General features: G+C 52.8%; 1 protein-coding gene across 1 annotated transcript; it reads right to left on the reverse strand.

Annotated features, from left to right (window-relative positions):
- Nucleotides 1-1377: 1377 nt before the first annotated feature.
- On the reverse strand, nucleotides 1378-8057 carry CBLN4 (cerebellin 4 precursor). The gene is made up of 3 exons (XM_037059840.1): nucleotides 6823-8057; nucleotides 3821-3937; nucleotides 1378-2186 (listed from the first exon to the last, which is right to left on the reverse strand). Exons 1-3 carry the CDS (start codon nucleotides 7111-7113, stop codon nucleotides 1989-1991), a joined length of 606 nt encoding a protein of 201 aa, XP_036915735.1. The 5' UTR covers nucleotides 7114-8057; the 3' UTR covers nucleotides 1378-1988.
- Nucleotides 8058-11155: the final 3098 nt, after the last annotated feature.

Here is an 11155-nt window from a genome sequence, read left to right on the forward strand (position 1 = left end):
CAATAAAAGCCACCTGACAGTATTGGTTTTGCACCCTACACAGCCACAAGGCGGGGAGAGAGTTCTGACCGAGAGCCAGCGGGGGGGGGGGGGGGGGGGNGTGGGGGGGGGGGTGACTTGCCAAGCAAAACATTGAGGACCGATTGCCAGTATCACCACGTAATTTGTCCTGGGAAAGGAGGAGTATCCCTGTGACAAATGCATCTTTTGACTTGGTGATTAATCGGTCACAATTACACTGGGGGACCTGCTTGCACATTCCCCCCCCCACAAGACCCCGCAACACCCTCCTTGCTGCCATTGGCTACAAAAGGGGGCCTCCTGAAATTGCGTTAGTGGACGATGGACCAGGAAACTGAGCCCAATCTCCAGATGAGATATTTCTAACAACAGTTCCTCCTAAAAAGAAGCCCGCAACCTCCCGTTTGTCTTTCTGTGTTGAGACGAGGGGGCACCGCTTTCCTCAGGCCTTCCGTTCGAGAGCGCGGGGCCTTAGTCGCATCACCACTGGCTCATTTATGGGGCATCCCCAGGATGCTTTAGGGCACCTTCTTTCAGCTTAACCGCCTAACAATCGGCCCGTCTGGAGGAAGGGCTTGCTCCCTCACTGACTCTCTCCTGGCAAGCTCACCCCTGCTTGCTCACTGGACTGGGTCTGGCTAAGCCCCATAAAGACTTCACCTGCCAGTTCAGAGGACAACCCCTCAACATGCCGAAAGCTTTTCTGAAACCCCAGAAAGAAGAAAGGAGAGGAAGGATGAAAGGAAGGAAGGAAGGGGAAAGGATGGGTGAGAGAGAGGAAATAAATCCCATAGAATACACGTTTCCTGGACTGAATGGACAAAACAATTCAACTAACATAGGTCAACCTTTATTCTATAACAGAGACATAAATAACTTTATGAATTCATATGATCTGTACAAAAGACAAAATAAGATATTGCACTGAGTTTAGATATGGGACATTTGGATTTTGTATCAGCTAAACAGATAAATATATACAATTCCAGGAGTTAAGGCAAAACCAGATGATAACTTCGAACACAACAGGAGGTTTGAAACACAGGTATCATTAAAAAAAGGGGCATCCCACCTCCAGCTGATAAAGTGGCCGTGCCTAAGGGGGAAATATCCCTTAGGTCTTTAATTAAGCGTAATACCATTCACGGTCATTAAAATTTAGCAACCAAGTTTCCGATTTCCTGGGGAGGAGAGCAGCTTGGCGGATGTTTGGGGACTGAGCAGGAAGGACTTGGACAAGTGACTTTCTCTTTGCCAGACTTAGGATCTATTCTTCCTATTAGAAAATATAATTTGGAAAATATGACTCTTTCACATATATAATTAAAATAAAACTATGAAGCATTCTCTTTTTTTTTCAGGGAAGTCATGTGGGTGGTCTGAGAGCAAGGGTAAATTTGTGGAGGAGTCATTTGTTACTCTATTGGTAGAGCACACACACAAAGCCAGTCACTAGAAAACAAGTCCCAGGTACCTAAACCGAACAAAACGCACTGATTCCGGAGGGACGAAGCAGGTGTGATCGATGCACAGGCACAGGACCCCGTTCTTCGGCACCACCACTCTAACTGTTGATTGAAGTCAGAACTCTTTGGGTTTTCTCGTTCTTAGACCCAGCTGCCAGTCTCTTAAAGATAAATGGACAAAACTCCACATCTGCAACAAAGCCAGTCATTCCAGGAAATTAAATTCAAGATAAGCCTGCAGACAGCGTTTAACGGTTACAGGGACGCACAGCCAGGCGCGGTCTGCCGTGAGTCCTGGTGCAGCACAGAGAACGCACACACACACACAAATAGTCCGTGAAGCTGGATTGGTTCGGACAGGCCTAGAATCCTGAAAGAGAATCCATACTGACCCATGAGAAACCAAGAAAAGACATCAATCCGAGGATGAGAAGGTGGTCTTCCAACAACTCGGGGGTGGGCGGCCCCTCCCCTGGGGCAACACCACGGAGAGATCGAATTCTATAGGGGAAACACCAGGAAGCCGGAGAACGTGGAATACTGCCAACCTCCGACCAAGTTACCTTTCTCCAGTTTTAGGTAAACCTTATCCTCTTTGTCCAGGTAGAGCAAGACTCCGTTCGTGGCTGCTTCGCGGGTAACGTCTTTGTCCCCAGCAAAAGCAGATATCACCGGCTTTCCGTTTAGCATCAGGTTAACCTGCGAGACAAAGAGAAATCACTGCGCTCTCTTCAAAGTGGGAACCATCAACCAGAAACAACAGACGACGTCGAAGAGGACAGGCCGGGTAAAACAGCCAACCTTTGGTAAACACACCCCCTTTCTTTCAAATCCGACCACGGCAGCGGTGAGACTCAGGGTGTCTGTCTACTAAGCTGGGGGTCGCAGGCGGGAGGGCGTTAAAAAGAAAATGTAGTGTCTTCCATAGAAATTTCCTGACATGCCTACAAAAAAAGTTACCATCTGTGCAGAGCAAACTAGCCATGTGAAAACTGTCGACCCATCAGCGCATGAATTAAGCTTCCTACTTTCATTACCTCTCATGTTCGACAGCAGTCTTTTGGTGATGAGGCAAGCCTGTGGCTTCCCAGGGCGTCAGGAAAAAGAGACCCAGTGCCCTTTGACCCCCGGTAAACCAGATCCGGCCAACTGCCGCCCACTTGCTGCGGGTCGCTAGGCCGCTGGGACAGGCATAGTGTGAAAAATCATCTGAAATTACGGACTGAATGTGCTGTGATTTCTTTTGCTGTTTTTCCCAACAAGAAATGATGTGTTAAAAAAAATAATAATCACCACTACTACTGAAGATTTGAATGACGGGTAATTAGCAAAGAGTAATTAATAAACTCAAAATTATTAACAAATAATAAATTCGAAACTTATCCCTTTGAGTTTATTGTGTTAAACCTGACGCAAACTTCTACCATGGGGCTTGGGGAAAGATTCTCCATGGTTGTAGATTTGTTTCCTAGACATTCATTCCTTTTACAGGAAGTAATAATAATAATAATAATAATAATACATTAAATCCGAGGCCAAGCAACTTATCCATTCGCTATAATATATAAAAGTGGTAGATGAGTGAATCTACCCTTCACGTGGATGTAGTATTCAAAACAAATATTGAGCATAAGATAAAACTGTCCCAGCATTCCACAGACATGTATTGGTATAACTGGGTGTCCACACATTCAAACATTACAGGAATGAGCCCCATTGTTGCCTTTGAGTGTAAAGTCAAGCTCATTACCTTAGGAAGTACAAAACAAAGTGTATTGTTTACTGTCAAGTCACAACTGGTGAGACTTCACTAGCAACAGCATTAACCGAAGATAAGCTGAAGCATAGCACACGCCTGTTAGAAAAATATATTGAGTTGTTTGTTGTTCCTTGATAAATGTATTCTTACTGGCCGTCTCTCCTCATTTTTAACAATGATAGCAAATGTGTTTCTATTTAGTAGGCACTCACAAAGATCTGCTGGTCTTGCAAGTTTTCTCCTTGCAAGTTGAAACAGTGTTGCACGGGCACTAAGTGAGATCAAGATCTCATAAAGAGATTTGTGGCTAAGCTGTGTTTTTATAAATGGCTGCTTATTATTTCAGGTAATGAGGTCAATTGTTTTATTTTTTTCTATATGCTTCTTGTCACATGCCTTAACGGATGTTATAAAGACAAAAACTGGGAGTTAAGTGTTTTCAAAATAAACCGCTGTGGATGGCTGTTTATTTTCACCGTGGCAGTACATCAGTGGGTGGATACACAAATACTTGACCCGCAACCAACAGACACAGTTGTCTGGGAGCAGGCAGGGGACAGGCCAAGACACGTACCTGGATCGTTTGGCTCTGGTAGACTTTAATGACATGAAAACTGAAACTGTAAATTCCTTTCCTTGGAGCTACGAAGACAGACTCCAGTGTGAAAAAATTACCCACATTCACTAGGATCTACAAATAAAAATAACAAATAACAGGAAATTATTATAATATTCTCTTCTGTGAGTATCCGTTTCTTTCTTTTTTCGTCCTGATCAACAACCAGCTTAAGAAATCATGGAGAATAAAACACTGAGTTCTAGCTTTCTCCTCTTCAGTAACTTGGACAATGCATTTGTCTATTGGAAGGTTCTCCTGCCTTTTAAATGGTAGAGGAAAGGTAAAGGGGCTCCTCTGTATTCGCGCCTCAATTTGCATCCAGGCCTGGTGGCTCTGGAAGCACCCAGGTGACGCGGGAGGGCCTTTTTACACTTCTCAGCTTTATGAGACACGAGGCACCTGCCATGCACTCACGTCCCCACCCTCCCCCAGCCCTCCCGGTGCCCAGAGGTGGCGTTTCCCAGACAGCCAATCGGCGCCCGCGAGCTCCTGCAGCCGTTCCTGGACACCCCACACAGAGGCCTGGGCACCCCCTCTGCTGTGTGACACACCCGTGACACTGGACAGCTGGTGCACGGAGCGAGCTGGAGGCTCGGCCCTCCTTGGAGCCTCCACCAAGCCTGTCCGAGGAGCCACGGCCAGTTATCTCCCTCCCCGTGCCACCGGGGCCTCCCTTCCGCTTTGGCAATGACTCAGCCTCCGCAACTGCCAAAGGGTAGAGCGCTGGCTGTGACAGACACAGGCGGCCCTGTCCTGTCCCTCCCAGTGTCGTCCGTCCCCTTCTCACCAACCACCTGCTTTAGATGTAAAGTTTAAAGGTCACAGATGAAAAGTGAAGTCAGGTACTGTTTCCGGGGAAAGCGACGGTGAATTTTGTTTTCTGAGATGTTCAGGCTGGATCTCCTGGTTATGAAATTAACTTTGAATTTCCGTAAGGGACCTCTTGAGCCAAGTTTGCAAACATCACATAGTAAGTCCCTCCCTGTGAAAGGCAGGGGCGCTGTGTGTGTCTTGGGGAGAGGGGGGTTGTAAAATAACTAGGATTTCTTCCATTTCTCTTCAGGAAATAAATCTGTAAGTGGCATTCAAAACAAATCAGCTATTTCTTTAAAGGTACATTTCCCTTCTACCAATGGCAATCTGCTGCTGTCTCTCTGAAGTGCCAGCCCATTCACGCCAACAGTAACCCTGTAGCGTGATTCCCAAAGGCCACGCTGTTACCTCTGAGCGATGCTCTAGAACGTAGTCAGGCAGGTACAGCGGGCTCAAACCCTGACATACAACGCATGCATGTGTCTGACTTGGCTCGGAGAGCTCCCCTTCTTCCAAGTCAGCATCCGATCTGATGATCCATGATCTCCCAACCACAGATCACCAGGCACGCCGGAACCCCCAGCAGACGCTTCACCAAGATTTCCCCCAGGCACATTTAAAATAACTTGAAATACTTAGGGGGGGGACTTCCTGAATCAGACACAGTAGCATAATTCCTCAGCCATAACAGAAATGGCTGATCAGTGCTGACCGCACATGAGGCTGGGTGCTGACTAGACGTGGTGATTAGAGCGTCCAGACGCATCCAGATTTATAACTAAACGTTGTCACCAAGAGGTTTGGCTCCCGAACAGAAGAACAAGCCCTTCTCCTCTCCTAACTGACGGAAAGGTCATTGAAAACACACTGTACAGGGGACAGTGCGATGTCCCCGGTATTTTGACATCTAATCAGCGCACTGAAATGCAAGCCAGACCTCCCTAGATTTCCGTCAACAGAGAAAATATTGCACTTCCCACAGGGGCTGTGTAATTCCTCAAAAATTGTGGCCGCCGGACGGCAAGCCCTGGAGAGGCGTTCTCTGTCTCTGGCCAGCTGGAGAGTGCCCTGCTTAGGACACATGAAGGAAGGAATGCACACGTCGCCTCATCCCTTCCCGGGCACACCCTACGGTAGCACCTCTCCACCTGCGCTCCTATGCAGGGGGTTTGCGGACGAGTGTGGACTACGCGTGGGGCTTTGGAATTAAAATGACTCTAGGGGGGTCTTAACAGTTAAAATCCAAACCCCAGCACTGGTTTTCAGTCACGAGGCCTCGTTAAAGCGAGGCTGATATCCTGGGGTTTCTCACCACCCCAACCTCCGAGTTCCAGGTCTCCAAACAGAAGCCACGGCTTTCGTCAGTTCCTCTGCCGTCCCCTACCGTCAACCCCAAAGTCTGTCCCTGCCCGGGAATCCGCAGTGCTCAGAAAGGACTCGAGCAAGGGACGGGAGAGCTGGCTGGCTCTCCAGCGCTTCCCTGTGCGAGCTCAGCTCAGCGCGGTCGCCCGGTTCCTTCCACCGCCGCCGCCTCTGCAACTTTTCTGCGAGGACCCGAGAAGGGCTTCCCCTGCAACCTGCACGGGGACCCCAGAGGTGGAAGGTGAGCCGGATCCAAGCCTGCCCACCTCTCCAGCCACCTGCAAGATCTCTGCCCAGAGCTTCGACCCCGGGGACTCTCTTTGGAGACAAGCTTCTCCACCTGAGAGGAACAAATCGTTTATCCTGCATTCCGAGGGTACCCCGGGAATGGCCTCCTCCGTGCCTGCAGGAAGCGGTCTTAGCCAGGGGGCCAAGCTCTGGCCAGGAGATTGCAAAGTGCAGGGACCAGGCTGCAGCCAGCTCCTACAGACCTGTTGCTGTGAAACTTGTCCTGAGCTCGTGCTGCCGGGCTCTGCGTTCCCAGCCGTTTCCCCACCGCCCAGCAGCCTTTTCCGGAGGCCAGAAGGGAATAGGGGCGGAGGCAGCCTTGGGAAAGGCATTGGAAGTTTCCGTCCCATACATATTCGGGGAGGCGAGCGCCCAAATGATCCCCACACTCCACTCAGCCGAGCTCAGCCTGAGCAGGCAGCCCTGGTCTGAGCTGCCCAGCAATCCCCCCTTCCGCCCCCGCCCCGCGTGCCCCGCACCCCTCGGAGTCTGACCTGATCGAAGTAAATGATGCGCGTCTTGTTGCTCATCTCGGAAGGCTCGTGGTTGGTGCTCCGCACCGCGGAGAAGGCCACCTTGGAGTTGGCCGCCCGGACCGAGATCCCCAGGGGGGAGGAAGACGAGCCCTTGGAGTCCGTGGCCGGGTTCGAGTCGCACACCACCAGACATTTGCCCTCCAGCACGATGGGCTCGGTGTCGTTCTGCGCCCAGACCGGCAGCGCGGGCAGGGTGAGGGCCAGCAGCACTGCTGGCACCATGGACAGCGCCCGGCGCCCGGAGCCCATGGTGAGCCGCGAGGGCAGCCGCAGCCGGCTGGCGCTGCTGCTCGCCCGCGTCGCTGCCTGCCCTGGGACGGAGCTCGCGAAGGTGCCAGCGGCTAGATCCTAGATCCGTGGCAGTGGCGGGGCTCACTCTTTCACCAATTCAGTGGTTTGAAGTCAAAGTCTCCCCTCGCGCTCTTTCTCGGACTGGGTTTCCTCTGTCCTTCGCGGAGCTCATGCAGAACTCCCCACTCCGCCCTCCTCCACCCGAGAATCGGCCCTGCCTCGGGCTCCTTTACCCGCCCCCTTGTTCCCAGACATCTAAAAAGTCTCCAGACCTTCACGTTCACACCTCAAAGGGGATAAAGACCGTAAATGCTCACCCCAAACCCAAGCATCCCCAGGCGAACCTCCGATCAGGAAAAACGAAGGGGCTCAGACAAGCCACGGAGGCGGTGGGTGCCCAGCGGTGCTGACTCTGGCCCTGCTCGCGCCGGGCTTGCGGCAGGGACGGGTTACAGTGGCAGAAGGTGTTTCTCGGACTGAGAAGAACGCGAGGCTGTGTTCATGGCCAGGACTCTGGCGACTGCCACTTTCGCTTGGTCAGAAAATTCCCCAGAGCTTGGCGTAGCTCGATGTCGGCAGGTAGACAGCCGCTACCTGGGCGCCCAGCACGCAAAGCACGAATTTGCGGGATCAGTTCCAAGGCGCGGGGCGGCTAGCCGGCGAGCTGCTCTCCTGCCCGGGCCGCACGCCCGGAGTCCCTGCGCACAACTTTGCCAGTCCGTGCGCGGGCAGGAGAGCGGGAGGCGGGCACACGCGCGCTATTTATAGGAGCGCAGCGTCCGGGGCTTGGGCTTCCAGCTCAACCCTCGGGCTCCCGGGAAAGGGGGAGAAGGAGTCCAGTCACCCAAGCTAAGCAGCTCGCGCCAGGCGCTTAACGCACCGGTAAGCAAGCGGGTGTGCGCGGCTTCTGGCTGCCGAGGTCCAGGTCCGAGGCCACTCAGCCACAGGGAGCGCGCGCGGCGCGGAGAGCGAATGCGCAAGAAGAGGCGCCCACAGCCCTGCGCTTTGCCCCAGCTCGGCGCCTGCTCACCCCTCCCCTCCTAGGTCTGGGCGGGCAGAGGGGGCTGCAGCTCTCCTCGCCCCTCCCTGGCGCGGGGCTCCCGCGCCAAACACCCTCTGAGCAGAGCGTGACGCTGCCAACCACGGCTGCGGAGCTGGATGGGAAGCCAGGCGGCGGCCCCTGCCGGGCACTCTGCCACGGACCTGGGGCCCCGCGGGAGTCCCGACCGTGGCTGACCCAGCACCTGCCCCACAGAGAGCCCTGGGGCCTGGGAAGCTCTGGGAAGCCTGGGCGGACCCAAGCCCTCCAGGTCCGCTGGGATGGGTGCTGGGTGCTTTCCGCCCTGGGAACTTCAGTCTGGGCAGTCTCTGGAGCACACCTTCCCGCTTACACCGGGAACCCACCGCGGGCAAGGCCAGGAAAAGAATGAAAGCCGGAGTTACCTCAGCAAGAATAGGTCCTCCGAGACCTGTGCCCCTAAAAAAAACCAGCCAGCCCCACTCTTGAGAACACAGCGCTTCCTCCTCTCTTGAGGTGCCTACCTCGCCACCCCACCCTTTCCACGACGCCCCCACCCCACCCACCATGGGCCACCCCACTGCCATCATGGACTCTGACTGGCAAGATTTATCTTCCTCGTGCGCAGCCACCACTGGGAAGGAAGGGCTTTTCTCTGTCTGTGACCAGCTGTGTGAACTTGGCCAAGTCACTTGCCCTTGCTGAGGGCGAGACTCCACTCAGGTCCCACAGCCCTCCAGTTCTGTCATGCTTTGGGGTCCTGTCGCTCTTCCAGAATTCCTTCTACACGCCCAGCTGCCGGAGGGCAGGCCGGCAGTGGTCTTTAATCAAAACAACGTCCCTATCAACCATTTGGAGCTCCTAGAAATGCACTAATCATTCGTTAAACAGCTGTTGGTTGAACAGTGCCAGCCGTGGACAGCTCAGCAGCGGGAATGCAGGCTCCCCACTCCTGCGAGAAGCCACACCTACATCCCCAGTCTCCTGCCTCACAACAAGGTCCTGCAGGAGGGCTGGCCATTGGGCGGTGGGCACCACACTGCAGTTCCAACTGTTAACATAGGAAATGCTCCTACCAGTTGGTGTTTCCCCAGGGGCCTCACCACTCCACAATCTTGCAGCTGAAGAGTTGGCACCTGGAGCCATAGAAGCCCCCTGGACTCTGCTGCCAGGGGGCCAGGACCAGTTCTAACTGGCAGGTGTTCAGGCCACGCTCGTTGTGTCCATGCTGAGCATCCCTAATCTAAGCTGCAGCCACAGAGGGGTGACCTGGTACCTTCTGTGGCCACCACCTCCCCTCAAGTGCGGATGCCTCATTGTGAGGCTAGCGCAGCCTTTTGCCTGACCCCTCGTCCCACTTTGTAACTCTCTTCGGGCTTTTTCGTGGCCTGCCTGGATCACAGAGACCATTTCCTCTCATTTGATGTCTTTTGAGGCCGGGGGCTAAATGTCATTGGGTTCCTCTTTTTCTCCTGTTGAGATAAGCTCTTCTTCTACGGGACAGGTCTTTAGTCACCGAGACCTGGGCCATTTGGTTGCAGGCTGGAGGGACTGTGCTGTTGACTACAGAACAGTGGGGTCCTGCCGAATCCACCTTTCCACCCACCCCCACGGGCCCTCTCTACGCCCTTTTCTTCTCCAGGCAGCTTCCTTCCCACAAGAACTGGCCTTGCATGGGAAAGCGATGCTCCTGTGGTCATTCAATTCCATGGCCGCTCGTTTGAGAACCCCTCAGAGAAGCCGCGTTCCAAGCAAGCCCAAGACAGTAAAGATCCATGAGTGATTTCCCATTTCTAAAGAACATGTCTCTAAGAAGGCAAAGACGGGGATACCAGGTATCCTGCGTGGAGCACTGTGTGGCAGCAAGACCCCCACCCCCAGTCAGCAGTGTGGGAACTGGAGACAGGGCAGCGAGACTCCCATCGTAGCCACCCCAAGGCCCGCTGGGTCACTTAGTCACTCCTGCTGTCTAGACTGAAGTCATCCACCTCCGTGAACGCTGTTCTTGGAGGGAGGATCAGAAGCTTGGGGAGGAAAACGGCTCTGGGCACAGCCAACGTGAGTCCAGAAGTTTCCACGCAGGGCTGAGCAACCCCCAGGCTCCCTCTGGAGACGGTGGATGGCCCACTTGTGTCTCGGGAAGATGATATCAGTGGATTTGAAAAATCACTTGGTTGATTTTATAACTCAGAAATTGTGTGAGACAGTTTGCATAGGCACAGTCTCCTGCATGTGCAACGAGGGCCATGTCTAAGGTGATGGGGGCAGCTGGACTTAGGGGTCAGGGCTACAGACATATTGCAGTGCCTCTTTTGGGCCTTCCCAAAACACCTGTGCTTGTCCCAGGCAGCACATAGAACACAGTTTTCTGAAATTGTTGATTTAGTTGTTGCGTTCTCTATGGGTCATCAACTTTTAGGGAGGACAGAATTTAGCGGAGAATAGCTACACACACACACACACACACACACACAGTTTACTAAGTAAAGTAACACCTTTGTCCTTATTCCCTCATAGGGGAAATAATATACCATTGACTCATTGTAAGTATGGTAGGAAAAGTAAAATTCTGTCCAAAAAAACTGTAGGCTTAAAACTTTGCATCCACCCTTAGTTACTAAGAATGGAAGACCAGCAAGGCACAGAGGGACTCCCTGGCATCCTAAGAGCAGGACTGTGCCTTGGGAGTGGAACGGAGTCTTGGGGAGACCCTCAAATATTGCCTCTCGTCTATCCATCTTTCTAGCTCCAGCTCCACCTCTTACCTCTGCCTTTCTCTCTCTCGTTGGGACACCAGCACTGTTGTTTTTGTAACTGCAATCTAACTTTCTCTGAGGTCTATGAGAGAGACAAGAGCAACCCACCCTCCCAAAGTTTACTCACCTACCCAAAGGACATCCCAGAACCCTAGAGAGGATACTCATTGCCCCACCTGGGTTATGGTGCCCACCCGTCAGCCAGAGAAGCAAAATTACAATGCAC

Source organism: Sturnira hondurensis, unplaced genomic scaffold, assembly GCF_014824575.4.
Source record: "Sturnira hondurensis isolate 20B ecotype Veracruz unplaced genomic scaffold, ASM1482457v3 Scaffold0011378, whole genome shotgun sequence".
NCBI lineage: Eukaryota > Metazoa > Chordata > Mammalia > Chiroptera > Phyllostomidae > Sturnira > Sturnira hondurensis.

What these genes read in the sequence shown, in the direction of transcription:
- CBLN4 (XM_037059840.1), bottom strand. Translation starts at nt 7,113, where the DNA reads ATGGGCTCCGGGCGCCGGGCGCTGTCCATGGTGCCAGCAGTGCTGCTG. An exon ending in GCATCATTTACTTCGATCAG is followed by an intron (nt 3,938 to 6,822) that starts GTCAGACTCCGA and finishes TTTTATTTGTAG; the next exon opens with ATCCTAGTGAATGTGGGTAA. An exon ending in ACCAGAGCCAAACGATCCAG is followed by an intron (nt 2,187 to 3,820) that starts GTACGTGTCTTG and finishes TTTGTCTCGCAG; the next exon opens with GTTAACCTGATGCTAAACGG.